The sequence below is a fragment of the Helicoverpa armigera genome, chromosome 16 (genome assembly GCF_030705265.1).
Source record: "Helicoverpa armigera isolate CAAS_96S chromosome 16, ASM3070526v1, whole genome shotgun sequence".
Classification (NCBI taxonomy): domain Eukaryota; kingdom Metazoa; phylum Arthropoda; class Insecta; order Lepidoptera; family Noctuidae; genus Helicoverpa; species Helicoverpa armigera.
The window spans coordinates 5,514,474-5,538,709 of record NC_087135.1 but is presented as its reverse complement, the minus strand read 5'-3'; the positions used below and the strand labels follow the sequence as shown (position 1 = coordinate 5,538,709).

Sequence of the window (24,236 nt, the reverse complement as noted above, 5' to 3'; positions counted from 1 at the left end):
CCTTATTTATATTTTTTTTAATAGAGCACAAAGCTTGATTTGGGTATGTACGTTCAAATGTTTTCATGACAAATAATGCCGCAGGCGCATACCTAGCCTTTTTAGCACCAAAAACTTCAACACTAGATGTATCTACAACTAGAAATAAATAGAACAGGTGAATAGAAAACACTACAGCCACAGGTATTTCAGTAATCGGGTCGCAAGCTATCGCGGTTGGCAGCCAACGATTAGATAAACGGCTGGGACTGGTAAATATTGTAACTGTAAACAAAGATCGGTCACATCGACTTGTCTGTACTATTTGCTTTACTTGGACTGTTTGATCGAAACATCCTCTGTGCTAATGTGCAAACGAGTCTATTACACTAATAAGAGTGTTTTTACTGGAAATAAGCTTGGTCTAGCCGCCTCAAAAGCGCCAACGAAACTTATATATTACTAGGTATACTGATTTTTATTCAGCAGCTTTTCAAATCCAAAAACCATTTTAATCTGGGTATTTGAATTAGATTTATTTCAGTCATACATCTAATATTACTTCAGACATTTCAGTTTAGAATCAAGAGCATAGGCGTTTGATGGATAGTATATTGGATGGCTTTTCAATTCGACCTTATCATTCAAATTTTATCTATTTACTTAGGGCATCAGCTGAGAGAAGTAGAAGAACAAAGTTTTAAACTAAATTCACCCGTAATAAGAAATATGCTATTTTGTATTTCGATCGATCTCTATATCAGCGTCTCTATTGATACCATATGGTTTTTTGTTATTTATTCTTTTGGCAATATTTTTTCTTTACATTGTGAAAAACAAAAGAAATTTGGGAAAAGTTGATTGATCGCTGACAAAGTTTTTCTCATTCATATTGCGGTATTTTCCTATTTTTATCTTATTTCACGATTTGACATCTGCGTGGACTTTCATATTTAGGAGTAGACTTTCAGGAGTGTGGTAGATTCGAAGTGGGTGTAAAAGGAAAAACATAAATAAGTTTTCAATCATTTTAATATATATTCTGATAATAATTTATATATAACACATTTTTACAATCTTGTTTTATTAAGTAGTCTACGATGGGACAACCTTAAACACTGGAAATTGATATTATGATGGTTATAATGTACGTAGTGAATATGTATTATTTTAATATTTTCTACTAACATCATATCAATTTATGAATGCATTTAAATAACTAGATAATTATAATTTCTATACCGTTCGTGAATACTTTACATTCTCGGTAACTAATCACACAAGTATGTACACAATATACATTTATCGTAACTTAATCTAAACTCATACGCGTAAACGTACGTTAATATAAAACTTTCATTTGAATATACATAAATAACTATCAACTAGGCATATTCGACTATGATAATACTGAAACTTACATCTAGATATTGCATTCTGATAAAATCTGGTCATTTCTCATAAAATTACTTAGCTAAGTGACACAGGTTTTTACACAAATATACAAACTCCAATCAAAATGGAATGCGTGATCATCACATAGTGTGCGCCCGCGACGGCGCTCACTCGTCTTAACTGAAAATTTTACTTGACTCATTAATATTACACATAATTATATTACAAATAAGTAGGAACTCCAGATACCTTAAAATTTCCAATCTAAGTACGAATAAATGTACTCTTTAGCCGTATTCGAGTTACTATTTGAATTGAACAATACTTTTTTAACAATTTCATAACGAAAACTACGAAAATTTTGCTCATAATAATTTGAGTGTCAACGGTTTCCAAAAATCGTTTTTTTATTCAAAATTACGGGATATTAGGTATATTCGAATCAATACTGTAAACTGTTTTGTAAAATACGGTATAAAGTTAGGGCGGACTTAAAAATGATTAGTTCAACAAATGAAAAACGATTTTTGCAAACCGTGACACATGGACTAGTTAATCACTTGAAACTCGTTTTAAGAACATACATTTCACCACCAACAGCCACCACCTTGAGGCGCGTGCCCGGCCACGGGGGGCTGATGATGCATCGACTGGTGGTACGGAGGTAACGACATGCCCAAAGGCGGCAGACCATCAGGCTTGCCAACACATGGCCTGCCATCCTTCACGAGAACAGGCACGGCCACTCGCCTCGGAGAGTTCAACCCTCCTACATTCAAGTCATGAGCACCTTTTTCCTGAACAGCCCTCTTAGTCTTGTACCTGTGGTTCTGGAACCAAATCTTCACTTGGGTGGGGGTTAGTCGTATCAAGCTGGCGAGGTGTTCCCTCTCTGGGGCGGACAAGTATCGCTGCTGTCGGAAACGCCTTTCAAGTTCGTAGGTTTGTGCTTTGGAGAAGAGGACTCGTCGCTTGCGTTTCTTGTGCGCGAGGGTGTCGGAGCCGGGGTTGATGCTCGGCTCGTGCTCGTGTTCGTCGTCGTGCTCGATGTCGTGATCGTCGTCGTGCTCCTGTTCGATATCGTGTCGCGCGTCCGTCACCGGCGGGGACGACGCCGACGGACCGACGTACGATATCTCCGACGCACGCGATGTGCTGTCCGGACTCGCTTGCTGACCAACTACACCTTTTGACAAAAGAAAAGTTTTATAAGTAAGGTAAAATAAAATAATATATTTTAATAAACATAATGAGGGTGTGTTAAACTCGTACTCGACTCTAATCTCGACACCGTTTAAAACGTGGGAACTGAAGTCATATAAAAACGAATAGCAATAAAACCACTAAACAAAACTGCGACGTCTGTACCAAACACTCACAACAAATCTCCACTTAATCTGCGAGGGTTACGCTCTATTTAACTCTAACTAGATGCCATGTTCCAACAAATAATGGGACGTGAAAAAATCACGGCAAATATTACATTGTTCCGTATTCACCCCTCGAACGTTCAGTTTCACACGGATATGATAATACGGGCGGGCGGGAGCGCGGCTGGGCGTGGTGGACAAGCGGGGATGGATGACGCGCGGGGAGGGGCAGGGGGGGGTGAGGTGCCACACCCACCCCCCGGCAGCTGGCAGCTTTTGTTCAACGATCGCCCTGCTTACCTTCATAAGCGCAACCAGGAAATTTAATAAAGTATCGAGTCACGAATTCTCTTTATCCTCCAACTTAGCGGGTTATTCTGTGACAATGCAATAAGCTAAGATGGGTTGCCTTATTCGAAATGATTTGTAAAGAAAGAAGTAATATCAAAATTCTATAAACTCTGAATCTAATTAAAAAAATAATAGGTAGGTACATAGATTAGTCTCCAATGTTTTTAATGTTAACCATATACAAAAAACTAAGGCCATTTTTCTCCAATCATGATAATCATCAATCAATCTAACAACCGATTACAACGGACTTCTGAGATAAAGGTCGAAACACAATAAAATCTATAACTGTCATCGAATAATGAACAAATAGCATCCCTAACAACCGCAAACATGGTGTAATTGATAGCCGACAGCTGGCTCCCAGCCCCATGAGCCCATCACCAACTATTGGTGACAAATTCGTTCCACGTCTCACCCCTCGCGACAAACAATCACAGTGGTAGCTACCCCCAAATTACCCAAAGGGCGTGAACTGTACGCAACCCCATTTAAGTCTCATGAGATTTTATTTATTTTGGAATTCATTGCAAATATCCTGTGACAAGGATTCCGAGGTTTGGCAAGATTTGAGTAGTTTCTTTTTTGATTAAATTGTGACCTACATTTGACCCATGTTTTCCATGATAAATGGTTAAAAACCATTCGTAGATAATTGAAGTAAAAAACCATGTTGGATTAATGTAAACTCAAACTTTATTCTTCAGTTAAATTCTATCAAAGTCAGCCAGTTATATCCATAATAACAATTCGATTACAGATTGGGAACGTAACAAACAGATAAAGCTGCAACTATTGACACAAAACTTTCACATCACCAATTGTCCACTTCACCAATATTTGAATAAACATAATCTCGATGGTAATGAGGCACTAAAACTCTCAAAAAGCCTATCAATCAACGCCAGATAGAATTGGCCAGCAATCCGATGCACAAGTACATGTAGTCATGTACAATGGCCCGAAAGTGTTCGATAGCGATAAAAATAATTAATGACAACACTAGATTAGCGGGTGAAGGCACTCGAATGAAGGAGCATTTCAAAAAATAATCTCGGCCTCTCCAAAGCTACCGAATACACATTACTTTCGAGTGGGTCAACTTGTTTGTGTATGATAATTCAGAGATCAACATTTTGGAGATAAATCACGCTGATATAGGCCTAAATATAACTCAAACATACAGAATCAAGTAGGTAGTGTTTGTCACTGAATACGGAGTACTAGGGACTTTTTCAGTACTAGTATTTTTTTCTATCTTTAAATTAAAGTATATTCTATACTTTGTAGTTGATATCATAGACAAATATACTAGAAATATAAATCAGCTAAGAATATAAATCGACGATTAAATATCACGTCATCCTCCCGGACCTATGATAACAAAATGCACGACCCAATCCATCAAAATAATTTTACCTTACAAAACTTAGGTACATTGTAAAACCCGACCGGAAAAACACCATGTTATAGGTAACAAATGATTATTTATTTGGATAACAATACTGATAATTCTTCACTATATAGCTACATGTTGCGTCGAAGGTTCGACAGATACTCGTTATCACTTATCTCGGATAAAAGTGTCTTTTGAGATGACGACTTTATAAACTGTGCGCTAAGATTATCTCTATTAAGACTGCTGATAACAGTTCCCAACTCATATTTTGTATTGCTTAAATAATACGGTTGTAAGAGCAAAAAAATTAAACTTCTTCTAACTTAAGGGTAGTCAATGGCGTTCGTTGTAAATAACATAATGAAAACTAAGCCAATGAAATCAATTTTGACCCGACAGCATGAAAAAAGTAAAAGAAAAGAGTATACAAAAAAAACCCGTATAAGTATGTCCTATCCAAAAAGATCCTGAAAATATAACACCATTTAATGTGTCGAATAATGTACTTGAGCTTAAGTATAAATAATTTAAAAAGTGGCCTCTTAATCTGGATGGTAAATAAATAAATGCTTATATTCCTAATTGAATAACGAGAAGCGCCACTCTGTATATAAAAGGCCTATACTCCCTATAGTGTTTATTGGGGCACTTTGCCGTCGAAAGCTAATAACTTGAATGAAGCATCGTTAGAGAACTCTTGAATAGAGAAGCTAGATCAACACTAACTGGATTGTTTGCTTTAAACTTTACGGAATAATTAAGTACGGCTGACGAGTAAACTCGAGTTACGTAATTAGTTGAGTGTTTTTTGAAAACGACGTAATTATCAATAAACTGTTTGATTTAAGTAATTGACAAAGTGTTTACTTTGTAATATGGTTCGGGATGATTCAAATGGCTATCTTTATCAGAACGCTTTGAAATTTGTGTCTGACTAGTTAACTACAATTTATTATTGTAAGCCTCCAAGACCAATTTCAAAACTGCATCAAACAACTTTCGTAGATACTTTAAAATCTATAGACAGTATACCTACTCAAATATAAAGACTACATATACTATACCAGTTCTATCGAATGTAATAATTCACCTAAGACATAAAAGGCTATGTCTTAGGTAAGTTCAGTGAAGACAAAATAGCATAAATTTTCACACTAAAAGCTTATCAATACTTACAGCTATTATGCGCATCATGGTGCTCCAACGACAGCCAGGGTTGGTGGTGCCGCAGCAGCTCATGGGAGTACGGATGGTGGGGGGGAGCATACGGAGGCAGCTCCAAGGAGCACCCGCCGAGCGCGCCCTGCGTCGGCGCCGACTCCAAGCCCTTGCCTTCGTTGAGCCCGAGGATGTCCGAGATCTGGAACCCGGGCCTCTGACCTGGCATTTTCATGCTGTCCAGCAACCTGTGAGAAGAAAAGCATATTATTTATTGATTGAAAATAAAACAGGTATCTAATATAGCTTGATGGTATGTTATAAACTGGCCTCGGGTATTTCAATCCAGTTTTATGGGAGCAACAACTAAGTAAGTTGTAATACTTAGGTAAAGTTAAAATTACATAATTAAACTGTAAGATCGAACTTAAGTGGTGTTTGAACAAAAGATTTAAACGCGCATGATCTGTCATAAACTAAGTTTCATTAAGTTACTAAACTTATTAAGCTCGCTTTAGTATTATTATTTTCATCAATTTTATAACAAGGAATATGTGCCATATTATAGGATCAATTATATTATACCCGCAAACTTCTAGAACACCATTCGAAAAGACGCTAAAAACTCTACCTGATACGAAATAGAAACGTAGACACGTAGAAACCAACATTAATCTTACAACTACAATCCCATAAAAGTTGAGTAATCACTACAAAAAAACTCCATTCAACGACGTTACACAAGCACCCACACTCCTTGACAAATAAACTTCAAAACTCAAGTCATGTTAAGCAGCGACCAGTCTCGACGGCATGTAATTGAAAGAAAACATTCGAAATTCCGTCAATTCAGCTATTGTAGTCGGAGAGCACCTCTCGAGAGAACGTGACCTTAATAATGGTGAGTTTCTTTACATTGAAAGAGCTGTGTCAATCAGTTACATGTAGATGTGAAGTTCCCGCGGCGGACGTGACGGCGTCAATGGCGGCCCACGGAACAGCATGCAGGTTGTAAACAACACTATTAACAACCTCTCACTAAGAGGTGCAAAAACTGTCGCAAGGAATGTCACGATCCTGATCCCTGGCGAAGAGGATTAGACGTGTAGGACAAGTGTAGCGGGAACTACAGAATGCAAATATTAAAATGAGAACAAATACCTACTGTCATTTTTGAAGAAAACCCTAGAAACCACTTATGCAAAAATGCTTTCAAAAATATAATCTCCTTCGACAACATTGACAATGTGATTATGTCCGTAACATACTACCAAATTAAATTATTTCAAAAGACCAAAATGCGAACAGAAACAATCACTATGGAATCACTTTAAATTCACTAATGATCACATGTCGGAATCTCACCCGGGGAAGGCGGATCGGAAGGCGGCCGGGTAGAGCGCCGGCAGGAAGGCCGGGCCCCACGGCGGCAGCAGGATGGGGCTCCATGCCAGCAGCGACGCCGGCGGCAGCAGCGGCGGCGGCGACCGCGCGCTCTCGCCCTCCTCGCACTTCATCTCCCGACCGGGAGAACTCGCTTTTGGGATAATCGTGACGGTTGTCAGTTCACTCGCGTCAACACGTGCTGCGCCTTGCGACGCCGCGTCCACACTAAACAACCCTCGAGTGGTGCTCGGGGTGAAGAACACCCCGCGCCGCCCTCTACCTCGACAGCCTACTCAGCTCCGGACTAGCCTCGAGGGTGCTCCACTGACCTCCGCCAATAGCGGCGCGCCGCCGACTGGGCGGGATTCCCGGCGACCAATCACGACGCGCCCGAAGCCTTCCCAACAAAAAAACTGGAGTATACACTTTGAATAGAGGAGCTTTCGACGTAGCGCGTTATGTTATGTCGCTTTTTGTAATGAGTGCGAGCATTAAGCCCATTGTTGAGCCGGGTTCGTTATGGACGCCGCTCCAAACGCCCGGATAACGATTTTCATTTAGAGTGTTTTAATAAGCCCGTGTAAGCTTATGTTAACAAAATATTTGAAACGTTTTTTTTGTTGCCAATAACTTCGAATACTTTATTTAGAGATTTTGTATAGGTACTTATTTTATAAAACCTACCTATTGAAATCGAATTGTAAAATCTGTTCTTTTTTTTAGTTTTTCTATTAATTCTTTAGGGTTTCCTTTTCACGTAATATTTAGAGAACATTTTTAATCTTCAATAAAAAGGATTCATATAATATTATGTTCTGTACCAGGAATCGTATCAAAAGTCACCACCACCCATAACACCACACAAAGTACCATAGAGACGAATCTTCCCCATCTTTCGAGTCACCATCAACTTCAACCAACAAACAGTACACAAACCATTGAATACAGCAAATCTGCTTAAACGATCCGTCGGGATGTAACAGTCTTTGCACATGTTGAAGTACTTAGCGCACTGTAAACAGAAACAATGGTATCTTCTTCGAAGGAATACAGAACTCAAAACTATCAGTTTATGACTTGCACGTGTGCACAGCCAATTGTTTTCACTATAACACGGTTATTGTTTAAATAGACATTTAGAATTATACCACCTACAATTATACCAAACACATGTTGCAACTTGAATGGAAAGTTCGGCCAGGTGTTTCAGCTTTAGGTCGAAGTTAAAAGTTTCTTTCTTGTTGTTAAAATGCGTCCTTTAGCTGGCAAAATCTACATAAAAGTTAACTGTTTTAGACATTATGATTTTCTAAATTAAACTACCTAAGTGGTAGGTAGGTTTTCTTTTAATACAATAAGCTTAATGAATCGTTTATAACAGAGTGTCAAGTTACGGGCTAGTAAAGAAATATTTTACACATCATATTACCTGCATAATTAATCGTTACATACTCAATTATTTACTTGATAATTAGTCAATAGTTCTTTTTATAAGTTGTCAAATATTTATATAAATAACACACGTTTCAAAATTAATCATAACGGTACTCCACATATGATACAGTTAAAGCGAGTATCACATTTTGATAGGCCATAAAAGCATCTTAACTTTTGAGTTAGATTCATGCCTAGCTCGTAGCGGCCACTTACCACAAACTGCTTGACTATTTAAAAAAACTCATTGACAATGTAATAAGTTCAAAACCCCGTTCATTATAACAAAGACAATAGAAGTTTGTTTTACGACTTGCAGGTGTGCAATTGCAGATTATGTAGAACAATAGCTTTAACTGGATATTCGGATAAAGATTCGGTGAAGCCGGCAATACTGGGTGACGAAGCAAGGCATAATTTATTTTGTGAGTTTTCAAGACTCTATCTATACATAATAAAATAAATGTAATAAAAATTGTTAAGTGTTTACTAGGTTTTAAAATCGAAAACACGCCCGTCGGATTTCAGATTTATCCATTTTCAGATAAATTCAAAGTTAAACGTTCCAAACGTATTTACCTCGAAATGTTAATTCGGAGGGTATAGTAGGTATAATTTTGCCGTGCAGCCATATAAAATACTCCGTTAAGAAAAATCATTTATTAAAATACAAATGTATTTTTTTTTTTTAATTTGTCCGTATTGACCTATACTATCACCTCATGAAAGGATGCGCACTACTTACAAGTAACCCTGTATAAAATCAATCACATCTTTGGGAAAATACAGCGCTGTTGAAAGTCTCCCAGAGCCAGAGTGCCAGAACCTACAGCTTTTTTTTCGGTACCAATAAGTCGAACCATATGTCTGAGATCGTCCAAATACTTCCTAAAACTTTATAGAATCTATAGGACTTTTTAATAAATCGTCTGTTGAAATCCACATTATAAATGAGAAGTAAGTTTTATGACTTGCAGGTGTGCAACTGCGGATTAACTAAGACAATGGAGTTAAAGTGCTTGAACTTGCTTACAATAAGGGCCTTGTTGTCTAATCTTTGGCGGATTCGTTTTAATGGAATATCTATTTTTGGAGTTTTGACTTCCTATAAATCTGTGGTGTTCAATTATTTAATGGCAAATCGATACTAATAAAGATTAGCCACCAGCAATCATCGAAAACTTTAATTAAAATTTTTCTACATAAGAATTACTTAACATTGCCAACACCTACATATTTAAACGACTTCCCAAAAAGTTCTCAATTCAGATGTTGTTTTAAAATGAATAAGTTGTCACTAATCCTTGTATAAACTTTGAATAAAGAAAAACAATAGCAAATTATAATTTTCAATAGCTGGAGAAGTAAGTATGCCTGTTGCAATGTAACTCGTAGCTCGTAGCGCGTAGCCCGTAGCATAGCTTCGCAATTCGCTTACCTTGCCTTATAAAGAAACTAATTTTATCTACGAAGGTTTATCAAGCTTATTTTAATTCCAACTATTGAATATAATTTATTGGAAAAATTATCATGTAAGAATTTCTATTGGAAAACGCAAATTAAGTTTCTTTCATTGTTGATGAAGATCTCTTCTGAGGCTAACAAGAATACCATACAACACATAGCCAATAAGAATCATGTAGTGTCAATTATTGTTACTGTTGAGTTAATTCTAGATAGAATTACTAATTTAAATCTTAAACTTATCTTATTTCAATTTAGCTCAAAAGTCAGATTCACGCTGCAAATCTTATTGCACCTTAACTATTACCTTAGCTTACCTACCGCGCCTATAACTTCTATAATATTTACCTTCACAAAGCAAGGGAAGCTAAAAGGGTATGCACGATTCTCCCCGTGAAAGCGCAGCAATAACAAAGGGCAATTATTTATATTGGAACGAACCCTAAGTGGCGTGCCGCTCACGAAATGTTTAATTGACTTATTGAGAATGAGTTTTTAAATCTACCGCTGCCATCGCTAGTGCGAGCATCGCTTTGTGTGGGGTTGTGTATATGTAAAGTGGTAGATACTTTACTGTAAAATACTGGTAATACTTTTTTCTGTTACATAATTGTAAATCTTGGACGTTTAAATTAATTCCTCATTTAAAAACACCCTGTGAAAAGTCGAGTTAGTTGGCCCACATCAGACTGTATTTAAAAGAACTGGTCAAATCTAGATCCCAACATTTTATTCTTTTTATTGTTCTTTAGCTTCATGATGGAACAACGGCATGAAAGCAATTATTTTGATCGTAATTCCAAGCTACAAAAATATCTTATAAGTAACTGCGTTCTTATTCACCTGCCTTGAATTAGAACAGTGAGTCACATTGATGGGTAGCTTCACATATACTGTAATCGAGAGGTAAGCTGCGAGGGCCAGATTTGTGAGGGGCGGAGGCAGGTGCACCAGCCCTCCGTTACACGGGTCACTAGGCACTACGCTTTACTAAAACACATTGTATCTCCCACCCAATAAATATCATACAGTTTAACAGTACTATAAATTAATCACGATTATTAGAAGTAAAAAAAAATCATCAAATTAAAAGTTATGAACGCTCAATCCTTCTCCGTGTGAGAGGAGGCCTGTGTCCAGCAGTGGGACGATAAAAAGCCTGTAACTAACTAATTGAAAAGTTGCATTTTCTTAGTTTTCCATTAATAAATGTGAACGAAAGTTTGAAGAAAATTACTACATACATTTCTGATGCAATTCAAGCATTCAAGTCATTATGAACTTTGTCCGACTTTAAACAAGGAAATTAAAACCATTTGTTCGGGAGGGTTTGAACAAACGAAGCTGATTCGGCCAGGTGTAAGTGCTGACTCGTAATCAGTAAGGGCGAGGTAACTAATGAATCATAATTATTGCTCAAGTTCAACTGCGCTTACCGATTTGTTTCACTTTTGTTGTAACATATGATCAGGTCTAGGTATTGGTATAAAATATTTATTTGACTATACCTACATTACCTACCTTTAGCAAACAGAACAAACAACTTTGTAAATTAGTAACTGAAAATAAAAAGACGGTCGTTTTATATTTGCATTGGTTAATGATAAAATAATGGGGGTTGATAGTGAGCACGATAGAAATGTAATTTGTATAAAAGTAGAATATCATATTGAGGAGTCGCGCCGTTCGTACCAAGCGCCGCCGCCGCTGCGAGAAAAAAATTACCTTATGACCAAACCAACCTGCTGCCATTGCCGAGCTAAACTGTACAATGTCAACAAATTACACGACAGCCTTTGCATAATATCTGACTTTATGAACTGCGAAATGTGGCTAGCGAAATGTAAGTTCAAGGGTATTAAGTTCGCATATTAGAGTAATAAACATAAATCACGCTATGCCATAGCACCGCATTCGTGACCTGGATGTTCGCCGGAGAAAGAAATAAACGACACCCGGCCTCGCGTCACTCAGCACCTATGATACTTAAAGCGAATTTATGGCTGGTGGAACTCCTTTATCCAAGTTCGTAAGCCTTTGCGAGTGAATAGAGTAGGTCGATGGGGTTTCACGAATATTTCGTTATGGCAATCTGGTTAGGCGCACTGAGCCTAAATGGGTGGAAGCACGCTAACCCGCGAAGAGGGTTTCCAAACCAATTAAGGGCTCCACGAAGGCATGGGAGAGCTCGCAGCTGGTGGATTACGAGCTCGATGGTACTCAGTGCGCCGATTCATCGCCGACGGGACTATAAGTGTGCGACACGCGAACCGAACCCGATCGACCGGAACGATACTATACTGAACTGTACACTTTACATAACATTTAACATTTTTTATCCCTAACTTCGATCAAAATATGTGGATGATTCACTTGTTATTGCGAAACACAAGTTCTGTGTAGATACTTTATCAATTCGGTAGCGGCTTGTGGCTAGTCGCTTCCAGGTAAATATCCACATGGCCGGAATTAATTAAGTGCCTATATTGCAGGCTACATAATTTTACTATTTCTAGAAAAGTATTGCTTCAAAATTCAAGAAGTTTCAGGGCCGAAAAATATAAACTTCATCATCTCTATATCTGTATTGTAGGTATAGACCTTTTCTCAAACAAGTAAATGATTTCGTAAAAAGTACGAAAACTCTATTTCAGTCTTATATGATAGAAAATCCATTTCAATAAAGAAAATAACTTGAATGTCATGCTGAAAGATATAAAGTTGTTTCACCGCTCGCAGTCAATTTCAGTGCACTCAGTTAAATTCGTCCGCAAGACATTTTTCAACGACATTGTCAGGCTCGCGTGCGGTCCTACAATGTGCTTCGTTTTCCTGAATATATGTACGTTTATGAGAGACTATAGTTTAAGGGTGCTTTGTGGTATTAACTCTACCTACCTAACGTAAAAAGTAGTCCACACGTTTTCAATGAATCCCGTAGATAGTTCAATCATTTTCCATGAAACTTTTTATTGTAAAATATTAAGATACTCACGCATAAGAATTGTATTTGTAATCTTCCTCGATCTGCGGCTGACGCACTTGGTAGCCCATGTCAGCGCCATAGTCCGGCGGTATTATAGACCAGCTGTTGTCGTAGTTATAATAGTCCCCGTAGACCATCTCTCCTTCACCCATCATTCTCATCATACACTATCACGTCCAAAAAAACCTGTTTATTCGACACGACACTTAAAATTTTGTTTATAAATAAATAAAAGTTTTGATTGCCTCAAATCACCGCAGATAAGACTAATTCATAACAAGCTTAATTATTTGCCAGATAATGATTAGTGCGGGCGCGAGGCACGCAGGGACTGAGCCCGGTGAGTTATCGACTGATCGATGGTTCACCGGTCCTTATCAATAAAATTGTATCGTTATCATATCTAACAGCTTTCCCCCGCGATATGGGACTTTTATAATAGGCGCACACTACCACAACCCACACCGATGCCTGTGCTGTAGGTATTAGATAGTTTTATCTGTGTCAGATGTTATGTGCGGCCAAAACGTGCCATTGTCACCGTTCGTTATGAAATCCTGGAATGACAGGTGACGAACTAAGACTTGATAAATACGCAACGAAAATAGTGGCTTATCTAGAACCTGTGCACGTCGAAACATGCTGTTAACCTCTACATGGAATAGATATCTAAAGAAACATTTATATCCTCATCATTTTTAAACCAAATGTTCTCAATCATAAAATACGAAATCAATAAGAAACGCCTGTAGAGAAAAATTTGCAACGGAAAACTAAAAAGTAGTAGGAAAAGTTAAATTTTCCAACTAAACAAATCTTACGAAAGCAACGAACGCAGTTTTAACGTAAGCTTCTCAAAGATCGGCGCTTTTGTTTGACATAATTATTATTTACACAAACGATGAATATTACAAAAAGGCGGTTGTGTACCTCTGGTGGGACTCGAACCCACAATCCTCGGCTTAGGAGGCCGATGCCTTATCCATTGGGCCACAGAGGCGAGCGGCAATGCGACGCGAGTAGGCGCACACGTTCTCCGGCGCCGACGACGTTGCGTCACCGCGCGTCATCGCCGCCGCGTGCGGTGCCACTCACACATACACACTATATACCTACACTGATTATTTACTACATTACTCATACATACGTAATTATTCATGTCAATTTATAAGTTCAATGTCACATGGTCAAAAGCGGCTGTGGCTCGCCAGTGTCGCTCTACCCGTAGTTCCGGATTAGAGACTACGTATCTTACCTTCTACAGACTTGTACAAGTATTTGCTACATGTAGGAATAACGTGACGATTATATTCGAGTGACGTCACAGCGGACTTCCCGATATTTTTTGTCAGTAGATACGTAGATACCCAGATACCCAACTACCAGTTTATCAGTACTTAGATGTACTGTTAACTAACTGGTAACTGGCCATGCCCATATGGCTCACTACGTGCCTTATGTTCCTAATTAGGCAGCTTTGATTGATTACTAGAATAGCAAACTACGAACCAGTAGTTAAATAGAATTATCATCGTAACATTTGTAGATGATAATGTATGCTAACGTTATCGTAATTGATTAAAAATGTTTGCACTGGCTTTTAGTGCTTCGGAAGTTCTTATTAAGGGGTAGATACCTAAATCGATCGATATCCTCTCTACTAAATAATAGAAATTTATTTATACCGGAATATGGCACAAATTAAAAGATCATTCAATATTTTAACCTTCATTGGCATAGGTCCTGATTAATTACGCAAAATGACCGTAATGATAACATAATTTTGATAACTCTATGTCAATGAGAAGCGCGAGCGCAGTGGGCGGTTCGCTCCGTCGATACGTCAAAGTAGCTCATTTTCATACTGGTACCCTCGACGGTCTAATTTTAGTGTCGCTCACCGCTATCGACACGACACGACTTCGACAATCGAGCTATTTCGAAATACAAGCCACAATGACAATGAGTCATTATAAAAAAACTGTTCCTCGTCGCGGCTGAAAGGTAGGATCACTGAAGGAATAATTTGGTAAAAGAAAATGTTACGTTCTGATTGGAGCAGACATGTCTTAGAGTAGACATAGGATGCCTTTCTACCCGATGGTCAGACGTTAAGGAGCTGCCCAAGACTGTGATGGCTAGTGTAGGTAGGTTGGGTTAGAACTACTTCAGCAGTGATTGGTAATACTCTGATAATCGCTGAGATATGATCTCAAGCTTCAAACTTGAGGTTGACGAATGATAATGATATTCTGCTGAATGGCTAGACTCACGTACGAGTGTTTTGATCCCGGGTCAGGCAACTACCAATGTTTATAAAACTTGAAAAGTTGCAAAGTTTTATGTACCTACCTGTTAAATATTTACGACTATAATAAGCAGAATTGCTTCTTATTCTGTTTTTGAGGAGATCATTATTTTCCTGTAGGAGAATAGGCCCCTGCTTTATCGTGGGACCTTTGAAGGACTGACGATGATTATGATCATCATACAATTTTTTTTTGTTTCACACCTGACAGTTTCCTTCTTACGCTCTATTAAATCTAATATATACTGTAACCTCCATAATCTATTTATTACATAATTTATTTTGGGTGAAGTTATGAATAATTTAAATGGGAGCAAATCAGACAAAAATTGTTGCATAAAAATGTTTATATTATAATTTCAATATGTTTATACATGAGCTAATAATATAGTGGTTAAAATATAGATACAATACATGTTTACATTTATATTACATTACTGTACAATGATTCTTAACACTTTTCTTTGAAATAGCTGTACATATTTAGCTTAACTTTGCTTATGAATAAGCACATTCATTATAGAAGTAAGGAAAATTAGATTGACTAACTATTAGCATTTTCTTCGTTACATAATAATGTAGTAGGAATATTACTTGCCTTTGAGATTTTCTATGATTTGTAGACAATTATTGTTTTTCTGGTGTTTTTTTAAATAAAATCACAGCCAAACATAAAATAAGAGCCAATTGTAGCGAAATATACGAGTTAACTACAGGACTAACTACTGTGATAAATGAAAATAAAACCTTCATAAAAATAATCCTCTATTTGAAAGAGGCTACTTGTAACGAGAACTGGCTGCCGCGGAAACTATACAACCTTATTTCAGTACCTAATGGAACTCGAGTTTGAATTTAAATCGAATACTATTCGAATCGAATGATGTTCCTTATTCAAAGACCGTATTTTTTTTTATTTATATTTGATCCATAGATAAACTCCATCCAAACTCAGAAATAAGGTTGAATTTTGCTTTCCAATACAATTAAATATAACTTGAGCGCTAAATACAGAAAAAACATATTTCATAGATTTATACATTTACATTACTACATTTTACTTATCAACTCTACAGCTAAAATGTACGATATCACCGTTGGGGTATCGGACGAAAGCGCTCTGGTTGCCGAAACGTTTCTTGCAAACTGGACATACGTTGTATTCGTTTATAATAACGCTCTTCGACTCGTGGAACTGTTTTAGTTCTTGCACCTGTAAATAATATGAAATAAACTACATCAATCTTTACTTATACATATTATAAACCTGAGGATGTTGTATTGGTTTTAAAGATTTAAAAAATATTTCTGTGCAGATAGCCCCTTTTCGATCCTCCTTTTCGACCTTTTTATCCCGATTCAAAAAATAGTTCCCTCGGGAATCGGAAAAAACAGCTAGCCACCAAAAATGCCATCATGACAGGTTTTATACAATACAAGACCTGTGTTTAAATAGGCATAGGCCGCCAAAAGAACCCTTGTTCTTATTTATATTGTACGGAAAAGTTTGGTTATGTAAAATAAATGACTAACTTATATAATTAAATCAAAGCTAAACAAAATCTCACCTGCATATGTTCAGCATATAACAATCCTTTGAGAACTTGCATACGTCGCTTCAAAGTGAGCTGCCCGTCTAGAGCGCTCTCCAGGAAATGTTTGAGGCGACTGAGAGGGACCGAGTCTGGCAATACTGAAAGAGCCTGAAAATGGAAACAAATGGTTTGTCAGACTGGTTTCTGATAGTTCAAGCAAGACTTGTTTGACACGTTATTTAGAAAGGTGTGTAGGTATCTAAAACTTCTTGTGTCTGTGGTAACAAGCAAAATAACAAAATTATGAATTAAACCCTTGTTAAATTCTTGTCTGTATCATCTATACTAATATTATAAAGAGGAAAACTTTGTTTGTTTGTTTGGTTGTAATGAATAGGCTCAAAACTACTGAACAGTTTTTAAAAATTCTTTCACCATTCGAAAGCTACATTATCCACGAGTAACATAGGCTATATTTTATCCCGGTACGGGCAATAGTTACCACGGGACGCGGGTGAAACCGCGGAAAAACGGCTAGTATCATATATTTTTGCAATAAAGCTACTTCTATATAAAAAAAAACTCTTCGACCTCCTTCTGACTTATTTAAATGTCTGGAAGTTCAGAGTAACATAAATCGTCAAAAGAACACACTAGTACTTTTCTCCTAATTTCAAAACTGACCTTCAAAGGCGATATTTTGTCAGCATGTTTCTCCAATATATTCAGCGCCGTATCCAAGTCCGGCACTGCAGTTTTCGGATGTCTCGGTACATTGGCTAAAGGATTATCGCTAAGAGCATTGTCCTGTTTGGGATTCATGAGAATTCTCATCAGAATTACGTAGACATCTTGGTTTTTGTCGTTTGGAGTCGCGCTTATGTTCTCGCAGTAGCGTATTGCTCGTTCCACGTCACCTGTAGAGTTAAGAATGAATAGATAAGGCACAGTTATGTAGAGTAAAGAATGCATGATCTGTTAATTTCCGATGGAGTTTCCTCAGTAAATCTGTTGCATTTCGGGAATGAAATAAGGAGATAAAATAATCTGACAGTTATGAAAACAAATACAGGATTAATAAAATATGAATTCAATCTTTGCTTATCACATCGTCACACATTGATTTGAAGTTAAATCCTCTATATCAGGAAAAAAATCTCCTAATATATACCACACTTACCTAATATCAGTACGTATATAGCTAACGCTTGCTCATGTCGTCCCAATTTACCGTAAATGATAGCTCTTTCCTCGAACAAGCTGTCTGTAGGGAAATGTACCACCACTCTCTCCGGAGTATAATGTGCAGACTTTTCTAAAAACGCTATTAATTTCGACTTTATATGTTGCACTTCTGCGTCTATTAAATTCGCCTTTTTATCTGTAATTTTCTCTCTATACATATTAATTAAGGCATCATGAAATAATGAGTTTGTATCGTTCCAAGTATGAATGACGTGTTCTAAATATGGTATAACCAGAGATTCATGCTCTCTAAGAAGAAAATCTAATATCTTTGGACGGGGTAAGTTTTCTACTTCTACTTTGTCTTCTGTGAATATCTTCAAGCCTTTCTCTGGATGTTCTTTTAAAATCCAGTCGGAGAACTTGAATATTAGATTTATGTGTTCAGCACCTGGAAATAATATAAATCGTAGTATAAAGATAAATAAAAAGTAATTTATTCAAAGTAAGCTGAAAATCAGCTCTTTTCAAATAGCAAGTTTACAAAAGACAGACTATGTGTTTTTGCTGGGAAGAAGAAATGGTGGAACAAAAACCCCAGCTACTGTAAAATCACATGTTTTAAGAAAAATAAATTAGAGATATCATTACGTACCAAGTTGTTGTAAATAATTCTTCGTTCCTTGATAACCTTCTAAACTGGAATCTGGTTCCTTAGCCTGCTCTCTTAGCAGTTGAAGCGCTTTCATATGCTGCCCTTTCGTTTGGTACAATATTATTAGTTCGCTGTGTTTTCCATGCTGAAGTAACATCCTCTCTGCTTCTTCTAAACGACAGTTGTTGGTACGAAGAAGTGGTGCTACTAAAGCATCGTTTACCTGTGAAAAAAGTTTAGTCTTAAAGGTCTTATTCTGTTTAAAATTTTACAGCCTTACTACAAAAACTTAAATTTTTCCAGAACACTTGTCTAAAAAAAGTGTGGCTGCAAAACGGACCTTATTTCAACGTCATAATCCGATTTTTTTAGACAAGTGTTCAACAGACGTTTAAAAGTTTTTGTGGTACGACGGTTAATGTTTTCGACTTTAAAATGTTTAAAAAAAAATACATCGTTTACTTTACCAGAATAAAAAGCTTTTGTATATTTACATTTAATAATCCAGTGTTATATTAATGTACCTGTAAGTAGCACTTCAATAATGTAGTATCAATCAATTCAAGCTGTTGCGTCACATTCCTCTGATTGGTCGCCTCATCCGGCCCAGGACTTACTCCTATATTAGCCCTCAACTCCTTCAAATACATTATCAACGCATTCAAAGCATTTTCCAGGTCTTTCCCGGTCAATTTCTTTTTCTCCTTATCCTCACTTTTACAATCTAGTTCAGGAAACAGTTTGATGACGTCCGCAGGGTCGGTTTTTAATTTGAAGAACTCTTTCATGGACTGTGAATACTCCTTGTTGTCAAATAGTTCGAGTGCGTAAAGTACTTGAATGGAATGTATCTTTTGTTCTTTCTCTTCGGGTGTGCAGTCTGAGAGGCTCTGTTGAAATTATAGGCATGTTTAAAGTACAGAGAAGAGAGTGGTAACTGGTTTTAGTTGAAACATTTATTTTCATGACTTTAAAAATATTATTTTCTTTTACTTCGACATGAATGAAAATCTTATTTCTATGTGTATAGTAACACAAAGTACTCTACATAATATTTGGGTATTTCTTAAATACATGGACAAAAGAATACAACATAGAACAATAAAAAAGTACAGGGGGCAGCAGTGCAGACTAGAAAATTGAAGTACTTATCTATAACGCTAAAGTACCTACTATGCTACTCTACTTACTCCAATTAATAGGCCAATAGTTTGTACACGGTCTTTTATTGTAAACGGCATTATAACAACACTATGAACTATAGGGCTAGAAAAATCAAACACATACCATGTAAACTAAATATAAATACGCATTTAACTTACATTTAAGATTTTAATAATTTGAGCTTCCCGCTTTTTGATTTTGGTGCGAAACATTTTAGGATTTTGCACAATAAGTGGATCAAAATTACATTTAAGAGTATATGGATATCACAAATACAAAAACGCGTTCGATTGCTAAACCATATTTGTATCCACTAACAACTTTTTGCAATAAATCTAGCGTTTTTCCTCATTTACTAATTAATTACTACATAATGTTACTAATGAGCATGCATGGTGTGTGTTGACAGTATAAAATACGTCAATCGAGATAAATTCCCGTTTATGTAAAAAATTAATAGTTATTCATTTATATCTTTTGACATGGCGCATACAGTCACCATAGCTCCTAGCAATTCATTCTAAAGGCCGGCTGTGTCAAGTTGCATGTTGAAGGTAATGTAAAAACAAGGATATAAATAAATATTTAGGCATGTCTGCAAAACGCCATTATAATCCCTATTTATTTACACCACGTATAAACCCAAAACCACGGAAATGTAATTGAAATCGAACTGGAAATAAATCTAGACCTACACTTTTACCACTATTTTTAATGCAATGTAATGAAAAATATGGTAAGCCCAATTTATTAAAAAACAACTCTAAAGAAATTATACAAACACATAAAATACTTATTAATAACACCCCGTCGTTTTTGCGTCGGGGGTTAAAAATATAGTATGTATTTGATTTGTCTAGCCACACACAGATCACAAAACGATTGAAACACCTCAATTGAACACGGTTAAATACTAAAACGTTTATTGGTTGAAAACAGTAAATAATATGGGTCCAGGAAAATAATAAATATACTTGTTAATATATTTTTCCTGTCCTGTCCCAATATAGTCCTTTTTTATCACTACATCCTACACTATACATCAACAGATGATACCTACTTTTTTATGAGTGAGGAAAATAAATAGTTTGTATAAGTTTTTCATAAAAAAAAAACCAGCACCCGCATGCCGGGGAAAGGACCGGACGAAGGACCTGACAAAATATAGCCTATATTGCTCAGGGATAGTCTAGCTGGGAAGCTAGACGTACGAAACGAATTTTAAACATTTCACTGTTCCCAACAGTGAAATAATTTTTCAAATACGTTCAGTACTTTCAGAACCTTTTTTAATATAGATCTATACTAATATTATAAAGCTGAAGAGTATGTTTGTTTGTTTGAACGCGCTAATCTCAGGAACTACTGGTCCGATTTATCGAGGAAGGCTATAGGCTACTTTTTATTCCGGTACGGGAAGTAGTTCCCACGGGATGCGGGTGAAACCGCTGGCAGAAGCTAGTAAGTTATAAAACAAGACTTACTGTTAACTCTATGGCAATTTGGAAATGTTTGTCTTTCAGTAGTTGCTGCCTCTGCTTTGTGACGTCAACGGAACTGAGGCACCACACCTGACCCACTGAAGCCACGTATATCAGTCCTCGCTTACATCTAAAAATAACAATAGTAAGAGTCAAGTGTTGGAAAATGTAGATGTAGAAGTTAGACGCAGCATCCGAGGTCAAGATGGTATGATTAGATTAAATTGGATTATTTTTTATTGTACACCAAGAAAATTGACACATGTACACATGACATCACAACATACAAAAAACAGTACAATTGGCGGTCCTATCGCTAAATAGCAATTTCTTCCAGACAACCTTTGGATGGAATTTATCTGTATAGGTAGCACTAGTCAAGATGTTTACTGCGTCGCTGGTCTAGTTGTCACATAGTGCAACTGCTGTACACGAGGGCTGGGGTTCAATTCCCGGGTATTTCTTTTTTGATGGGACAACAAATTACTCCTCCCGCTGTGGGTTTAGCAGCTACTGACTAAAACCCATTGTGTTCCTGCGTAGGCCTTTTATGTACCAGGGCCGCGGTAACTCTTTCGAACAATCCCGCAGCCCTAGCAACTCCCGGGTCGGGACGAAATCGGTTGGTAAGGTGTTCTGATGATCAGAGATACTAACCTATACATCAGTCTTGCTTTATTCAGTTCAGGTAACGTTTGGATGAAGAGGTAAGGCTCCACTGTCTGTACGATCACTTGGTCTGATAACAGTCCTAACACATATGGCTCGTCCCACACTGAAAACAAAATTATGGCATTGAGTAAATTAACAGAACCCAAAAAAATTTTAGAAAGAGGAATTTGTACGAACCAAAGTAATTAAATGATTTTAAACCAACTTCTGAGAAAAAACCGAAGCTTACATTTCTCTGTTTCATTTATGTTTAGAGTAGTTAGTTAATACATTAGTACTGAATTCTCTTACCAACTGCAATAGGAGCTTCAGACCATTTAACTGTTTTCTTTATATCTATATTTTTAGCCTCCTCCACCAGTACTGAAGTTTGATCACGTCCAAGTAGAAATGATGTTTCGGAATATTTGGCTATTGTGGGCTCAAGAGATTTTGAACTGCTGGTTGGAAATAATTCTTCTGGATTTCCCGATGAGAGCTAAAAAATAGTTGATAATGTTATATTTGATAACTGTGTCAGAACAGACAAATAAAAGGTTATTTGAGTGATATGTATCTCATATTTAATTGACTGCTGCAGATGCACAGTATGTATCAGTAATGACTCAAAATCACAAGCAAAGCATTATCAACTTTCACCTACATCATACAACACATATTCAGCTTTGAATCCGACGCACACATATTGCTGGCCCCAAGCCATGACCCTTGGAACATCAGGGATGGTGAAATCAAACAGATGTTTTTTGAATTCTCCATTCTTGCCACAGTACAACTGCAGTTTTCTTCTAACGGCCACACAGAGACGGTCTACTGAATTAGGTTCTCCGGTCATTGATGTGGTTGGCTGAAAATATACATATAAATTCTTATTAGAGTTATTTTCACATCCATGTTATGATGATGATGATGATGTTACGATGGGCAGATAAATTAAGCTGGTTTGAAAGGTGTTACAGAGGTTGAAGCATCAAAGGATCTTTACTTAAATCTATTGATAAGTAATTAAGAACTCACCTTGTTATCTAATGCAAATAGAGAAGCACCTTTAGTTTGATCTAATGTTGTAACCAATGGGAAATTGACACCATTGATATTGTGTATAGAAAGGACACTGTCAGTTAAGCATAATAGCAAGTTTTTTTCTGAAACATACAAAATTATATTACACATACATATTTATATGATTAGTAAGGGATCACATAGTATATTACACAAGTGATCAAATTATCTGTTCAAAATATTTGTTTTTGGACTTTATAAAAATGAATATTGTACACGTAACTTACCAGGAATTACTTCAATTTGTTGTATAGGTTTTTTACTAAAGTTCTTACAATATCGTAGGAGTTGCAACTCATACTTTTGGTTCCCATTTGTTTGAGACAATGAGTACATCAACACATGGCCTTGTCTTGTACCCAGTAGCAAATTATTTTCTATAATGGTGAAACAAAACACATTAATACACACATTATTCACTCCTCGGTCAATGTATTTTACATTGTTACCAAAAACCTGGGAGTTTTAAGCCAGAAAGTCTGACTATCAGTCTTACTAAGGGGTTGCCTCGTTAAGACTAAAAGCCGACCCCAACCTAGCTTGAGAAACAGCTAGGCAGATGAGTCAAATTGCCTTTTAGTAATAATTTGGTAGATTTTCATTTTGAATCATTAAGTAGGTATGCCAACTTACCATAAGCAGCTATAGCTTCAATTTGTACAGCTGCATTGAGCAAGTGGGATATCTCGTACGCCTCGTGCATTTTTATAATCAATTTCAAATGGGAATACCACAAAGATAAAAACTATACACCCATATCATGCACAATGCAGCTATTTATTATATTTCACACCTGTCCCTAAATCACAAATGCAAAGCAAATACATGCATACTATGCAATTAATTACATTTATAAAATAAAATAGCCATGTGCATTGCCCTAAAATATTAATTTAATATTATTGCACCGTAAAATCAACAAAGTGTAAATTGTATTTTTCAGCTCTTTGACATTTATAGTGCTGCGCTAAAAAGAGACTATTGTTTCGTTGGATGTATCGATTATAAAATTAGTCGAGTCGTTACGATCGCATGTCTAAAGTGCTGCATCATTTACATTGTTATCGATGCTGGACATAGACAACCATAACATTACTGATCACCCGCCCCGCCCTCGCCTCGCCTCGTACAAATCTGTGACCAATTTTTCGTAGGAGAAAAATGGAACACTGATAGGAATAGTGAACACCTGCAAAAAGTCGGTTATAAAATCTAACAAAATCCTAGTCGAACAAAACGTCTAACATGAGCG

The 24,236-nt window shown here is 36.8% G+C and overlaps 2 protein-coding genes and 1 non-coding gene across 5 annotated transcripts; all 3 read right to left on the bottom strand.

The window, feature by feature from the left end:
- Nucleotides 1-993: 993 nt before the first annotated feature.
- LOC110384588 (homeobox protein XENK-2) lies at nucleotides 994-13,314 on the bottom strand. 3 transcript variants are annotated; one of them, XM_021345939.3, is made up of 3 exons: nucleotides 12,932-13,314; nucleotides 5,671-5,900; nucleotides 994-2,560 (listed from the first exon to the last, which is right to left on the bottom strand). In XM_021345939.3, exons 1-3 carry the CDS (start codon nucleotides 13,084-13,086, stop codon nucleotides 1,962-1,964), a joined length of 984 nt encoding a protein of 327 aa, XP_021201614.3. In that variant the 5' UTR covers nucleotides 13,087-13,314; the 3' UTR covers nucleotides 994-1,961. The 3 variants fall into 3 exon arrangements, with proteins under 3 accessions (XP_021201614.3, XP_049700490.2, XP_063894536.1); XM_049844533.2 differs by lacking the exon at nucleotides 12,932-13,314 and adding an exon at nucleotides 7,018-7,274; XM_064038466.1 differs by lacking the exons at nucleotides 5,671-5,900; nucleotides 12,932-13,314 and adding an exon at nucleotides 2,858-3,065.
- Nucleotides 13,315-13,849: 535 nt separating this feature from the next.
- On the bottom strand, nucleotides 13,850-13,922 carry Trnar-ccu (transfer RNA arginine (anticodon CCU)). Its single transcript has one exon. It is a non-coding gene; the product is annotated as a tRNA-Arg (tRNA).
- Nucleotides 13,923-15,559: 1,637 nt separating this feature from the next.
- LOC110384546 (vam6/Vps39-like protein) lies at nucleotides 15,560-23,940 on the bottom strand. The gene is made up of 13 exons (XM_021345860.3): nucleotides 23,618-23,940; nucleotides 23,212-23,361; nucleotides 22,940-23,067; nucleotides 22,566-22,769; nucleotides 22,214-22,400; nucleotides 21,908-22,025; nucleotides 21,254-21,380; nucleotides 19,130-19,495; nucleotides 18,606-18,828; nucleotides 17,946-18,401; nucleotides 17,450-17,682; nucleotides 16,799-16,933; nucleotides 15,560-16,443 (listed from the first exon to the last, which is right to left on the bottom strand). Exons 1-13 carry the CDS (start codon nucleotides 23,685-23,687, stop codon nucleotides 16,288-16,290), a joined length of 2,553 nt encoding a protein of 850 aa, XP_021201535.3. The 5' UTR covers nucleotides 23,688-23,940; the 3' UTR covers nucleotides 15,560-16,287.
- Nucleotides 23,941-24,236: the final 296 nt, after the last annotated feature.